The sequence below is a fragment of the Haemaphysalis longicornis genome, unplaced genomic scaffold, assembly GCF_048455015.1.
Source record: "Haemaphysalis longicornis isolate Haplotype H1 unplaced genomic scaffold, Haemaphysalis longicornis Haplotype H1 scaffold_15, whole genome shotgun sequence".
Lineage (NCBI taxonomy): Eukaryota > Metazoa > Arthropoda > Arachnida > Ixodida > Ixodidae > Haemaphysalis > Haemaphysalis longicornis.
This window is the reverse complement of record NW_027526257.1, coordinates 17,844,960-17,850,541: the sequence shown is the minus strand read 5'-3', so window position 1 is coordinate 17,850,541 and position 5,582 is coordinate 17,844,960. Positions and strand designations below refer to the sequence as shown.

The 5,582-nt window shown below is 53.2% G+C and overlaps 1 protein-coding gene across 1 annotated transcript; it reads left to right on the top strand.

The window, feature by feature from the left end:
• Positions 1–395: 395 nt before the first annotated feature.
• Positions 396–1,647, top strand: LOC144165883 (uncharacterized). Its single transcript, XM_077695636.1, has 2 exons — positions 396–1,049; positions 1,642–1,647. Exons 1-2 carry the CDS (start codon positions 396–398, stop codon positions 1,645–1,647), a joined length of 660 nt encoding a protein of 219 aa, XP_077551762.1.
• Positions 1,648–5,582: the final 3,935 nt, after the last annotated feature.

Sequence of the window (5,582 nt, the reverse complement as noted above, 5' to 3'; positions counted from 1 at the left end):
GCGCGGGCCGAGGTGACGTCACTGGCTGGATTGTATAAAACGCGGCTGTGAAATAAACACGGCGCTTTTTCTTGTTCGCGGCTACATCGGAGTGGCGTCAGTCTTTTGCTCGCATCACCGCTCCCAAAGGAGCGGACACGACATGGTGTCAGAAGTAGGATGAGCCTCCTCTTTCTCGGTGGCATTGCGGCATTCACCCTGCACTCGTTCGTACGATGACGAACCAGAAACCGGCAGCCAGCCCACCAGCGGCCGCACTGCCACCGCCTGCGCCGTTCAACTTCGACAGGACTTCCGAGTGGCCAGAATGAATTACGTCCTTCGACGACTACCGCTACGCATCGGGGCTCAACGACAGAACGGAGGAAGCCCAGGTGAGGACGCTGTTGTACACCATGGGCAGGCAGGCCAGGAAAATTTTTCAAACGTTCGGCCTGACGGAGGAAGAGTCCCGAAGCTACGCGGAGGTGAAGACAAAGTTTGACGCTCATTTCGTGGCCGCCAAGAACATAGTCTACGAAAGCGCTAATTTTTATCGCCGGAAGCAGGAGTCCGGAGAAAGCTTGGACAAGTTTGTGACAGCCCTGCATGAGCTAGCCGACCGCTGCGAATTTGCAAAATTCCGGGAGCGCATGATCAGGGACAGATTTGTCGTAGGCCTCCGAGACGCACAGCTGCCAGAAGCTCTCCAGATGGATGCCACTCTTACGCTAGCGACCGCTCTAGCGAAGGCCAGACTCAAGGAAACAGTCCACCGAGAGCAACTGGAACTTCGGGCCGACAGCAACGAGGCAACGACTGGAGAACTGGGCACCATTCAACGGACACCGAGCGAGCCGTTTATCAACCGGGAGGGGCGCACCACCGAACAGCAACGACAGTCGCTGCAGCCATGGTCACGAGAAAACCGCCGACTACCAGAGTGCTGGTTCTGTGGACGTGACAATCATGCGAGAACCCGGTGCCCCGCACGGTTATCATGGTGCCACCTTTGTGGAACCAAAGGACATTTCGCCGTGGTCTGCCAGAAGTCCAAGGAAAACAACCAGGTGGGCGTGTCTGTGCTAGAAGGCGAAGGACAAAATTTTTTTCTCGGGACACTCGGCAGCTGTAATGCCAGATACGCGGAAGAGTGTATTAACAATGTACGCGTATGTGCAAAAATTGATTCGGGAGCCGAGGTCACTGTCGTTCCGCCCGATTTCCCCGGTGTTCCGCCTCGCATAGACAAATCACAAGCTGTGTTGAGAAGCGCCGCAGATGAGCGCCTTGATGTTAAGAGTTCCTGTCCTGCTGAGATAGTCTGGAAAGGCAAAACCGCGCGAAAAACAGTGTACGTTGTTGAGTCACTGCAGTGTGTTTTGCTAGGGCTCCCAGCAATTGAAGCCCTCGGTGTGGTCAAATTTGTTGATGCTGTTGATGATAAACAGTACGAGTACGTGTATCCGCAGCTCTTTCGTGGCCTGGGCACGATGCCCGGCGAATACACCATTCGCATGAAGGAGGGCGCGGTTCCCTTCGCAATTTTTACACCTCGACGAATACCCATTCCGTTAAAGGACCCTATCAAACTAGAGTTGGACAAAATGGTCGAAAGTGAGGTCATTCGGAAGGTTGACGGTCCGACTAAATGGTGTGCAGGAATAGTGCCAGTAGTAAAACCATCCGGGGAAGTGCGAATATGCGAACAGCTGAACAAGAGCGCCCTACGTGAACAGTTTGTGTTGCCAACTACAGACGACGCCCTTGGGCAATTGGCGGGGGCCATATACGTTTCGAAATAGGATGCCAATTCCGGGTTCCACCAGGTTAAGTTGGCAAAAGAAAGCCAGGAGCTGACAACTTTTATCACTCCGTTCGGTAGGTACTGCTTCCAGCGACTGCCGTTCGGTATCAGCTCGTCTCCGGAATACTTCCAAAAGCAAATGGCTGAAATCTTGGAGAGCCTCCCAGGGGTGGTGAACCTAATGGATGACATTTTGGTTTACGGATCAACGGAACAGGAACACGACGAACGGTTGCACGCAGTACTCGAAAGGCTCGTAAAAGCTGGCGTGACACTTAATCGGGCAAAGTGTTCTTTTTGTGTCACACGGGTAGCGTTTTTAGGATACGTGGTCGATTCTTCAAGAATCAGGCCAGATCCCAAAAAAGTTCACGGCATAAACGAGATGGCTACGCCAAAAAGTGTTGCGGATGTACGCAGGTTTTTGGCAAGGTTTGTGAGCAAACTATCTGGCAAGGTTTGTGAGCAATCTTGCTGACGTATCAGCACCGCTCCGCAGTCTGCCATTGAAAGACAGAGAGTGGCATTGGGGCCCGCCTCAGCAAAGAGCATTCGAGGCTCTAAAAGCATTGATCACCTCGGCGCGATGCGTCGCGAAATTCGACCCCAAGCTGCGCACCATTGTGTCGGCCGACGCATCGTCGGTAGGTCTCGGCTGTGTGCTGATGCAAGTGCAGCCGGACGGCGAAAGGCGGCCCGTTGCGTATCACTCTCGGTCATTAACACCAACGGAGCAACGATACGCGCAAATAGAAAAGGAAGCGCTGGCGCTGACGTGGGCGGCAGAAAGGCTCGAGTGTTTTTGATAGGGCTGGAATTTCAATTTGAGACAGACCACAAACCGCTTGTATCGCTGCTGGGGCAGTCGCCGATAGATGTGCTGCCCCCCAGAATACAAAGGTTCCGATTAATTCTCATGCGATTTTGCTTTTCGGTATCTTATGTCCCAGGAAAGCAGATTGGTACCGCCGACGCTCTTTCCCGGGCACCGTGCAAGGAAGCTGGTTTAGCGATGGGAGAGCTAGGTTGCAGCGAAGTGTCGAGCCACGTAGAATGCTGTATTGGCGAACTCAAATTTTCAGCACACTGGGACAAAATGTAGAGGGCGCAAGAAAAAGATGAGACTTGCAAACAACTTCGCCGGTATTGTAGGGCAGGCTGGCCCCGTTGCGCGAAAGTAAGCAGTTGGCTGAGTCCTTACTGGTCGCAAAGAGCAAACCTCACGATATGTGGCGGCGTTCTTCTGCATGGGTCTCGTTTGGTGGTGCCTCGGAGTCTAAGGAGCGAAGTTCTCCGTTCATTGCATGAGGGACACCAGGGCATTGTGAAATGTCGCGCAAGGGCTCGGGAATCGGTGTGGTGGCCAGGTCTCAGCGCCGAGCTGGCAGCTTTGGTTAATAGTTGTTAGGACTGCGCGACGCTGCGCGTTCAAAAAGCCGAACCGATGATGCAATCAGAGTCTCCCAGCTTGCCTTGGCTAAAGCTAGGAGCTGATCTTTTCCACTTGCGCGGAAGAGACTACCTTGTGGTCGTAGACTATTTTTCTCGTTATCCGGAGCTCGCCCTATTATCTTCCACAGCCTCTTCGGCGGTCATTGTACAAATGAAGAGCGTATTTGCCAGGCACGGGATCCCAGAATTTGTTGTGACTGACAACGGTCCTCAGTTCGCGTCTGCAGAATTTGCTGCGTTTGCGGCCAGTTACGGCTTCCATCACGTCACATCCAGCCCCAGGTACCCGCAATCAAACGAGGCAGCCGAGCGTACGGTACAAACTGTAAAACGGCTCTTGGAAAAATCGGTTGACCCGTACCTAGCCCTCCTGGCGTATAGAGACTCCCCTGGGCAGTTGGGCACAAGTCCAGCCCAGCTACTGATGGGCAGGCGCTTACGCTCTACGCTCCCGGTGCATCCGAAAAAACTTGTACCATCAAAGGCTCGGGGTTTCAGGAGCCTTCAAAGCAGAGACGAGGCAGTTCGGAACAAGCAAAGGATCGACTACGACCGTCACCATGCGGCTACCCCCTTGCCACCCCTCGCACCAGGAAACCGGGTGTGGATAAAAGACTGCAAAAAGCCGGCAACGGTGTTGAGTTCAGCCCTGAGGCCTCGGTCGTATAGGGTGCGGACCGATAACGGAGCGGAGCTGGAGAGAAACAGGAGGACATTGGTTAGGTACAGTGAGCGAACCAGCGGGCATGCCCCGTCTTACGACTTTCCTGCAACTCCCAACGCTACGGGGCAATCCGAGGAAGGCAACGCCTCTTCAGAGCCTTCCACGTTGAATCTAACGCCGGCCTCTCCGCTGAATAAACAAAGGACGGGCGGTTATGTGACATGTTACGGCCGCGAAATAAGACCGCCAGAGCGATATGGCTACAGTTGATACGTTCACTTGTTTCTGTTGGGGCTTTGTAGATTACTTTTGTGTTGTGTTGAAAACCCTTTAAAAAAAAGGGAGATGTCGTGTTATCTGTTACCTCTGTTGTTGCTGCGCACCAGGGTGCGCGGGCCGAGGTGACGTCACTGGCTGGATTGTATAAAATGCGGCTGTGAAATAAACACGGGGCTTTTTCTTGTTCGCGGCTACATCGGAGTGGCGTCAGTCTTTTGCTCGCATCACCGCTCCCAAAGGAGCGGACACGACAGTATGTGCCGGAAGCATCAAGCTGGCATCATCTATGTGCGTCCTTGTTTTCAGATCAGCAATCCCCTATCCGGTTCACCTGGAACAGACTGCGCTGCTTCCCGCCTCTCGCTTTTACTCTTTGTTAGCAATAAAACCGCCTTTAAATAAATAAATATATAAATATTGTAAGGAGGATTTATTCCAAGGCCAAAGGACTGGTCAGCTCAAAGTCAGCTCTAGGAGTCAGGAGCACGAAGTCCGCTCTGCAGTGTTGGCCGAGAGCAAAAGCGAGAGGCAGCTTCTTCTTCCTTCCAAGCGTTCGCGATGCGGCTGCCGTCTATTGTTGTTACTTGACTGCGATGATGATGCTCTGTTTCGGCACGTACCCTCTCATGGCGAGTGGACAGTGCTTCCTATACTCGCGTTGCTCCTTCGTGAATTGCGCTGGCGACGGGCATCCTTACAATTGCCCCCGGGGAAAAAGAGCCATCCTGGCGATCAGGGAGTCGAAATGGTGAGGGGCTCAACGTAAGGCTTGAGGCGCTGGACATGTACTATATCACGGCCGTGGCGTCGGTGGTCGGGTGATGGGGCAACAGGCTCGACAATGTAATTGACAGGGGAGGTGCGTTTGACGACACGGTAAGGACCATCGCATCGCGAAATGAGCTTACTGCTCAATCCAGGAGCAGTCGTTGGCACCCACAGCCAAACAAGTGATCCGGGTAAGAAGCTTGGTGCAGAGGTCTTTTCGTCATGCTGTGTCTTCTGTCGTTGTTGGTCTTCCTTGGTTAGTGAACGTGCCAGTTGGCGGCATTCTTCGGCGTGTTTCGCAACGTATGAGATGGGCGTGCACTCTGAGTCATCAGGGATATAAGGAAGTATTGTGTCCAGCGTACAAGAGGGCTCGCGTCCATACAAAAGGAAAAACGGAGAGAAGCCAGTCGTGGCTTGCTTGGCGGTGTTATACGCATATGTAACAAATGGAAGGATGGTGTCCCAATTAGAATGATCAGATGCCACGTACATTGAGAGCATATCCCCTAGCGTCCGGTTGAAACGTTCGGTGAGACCATTGGTCTGTGGGTGGTACGCTGTTGTGGTGCGATGGATGGTTCGGCAGGCTGTGAGGAGGGCTTCTATGACTTCAGACAGAAAAACCCTTCC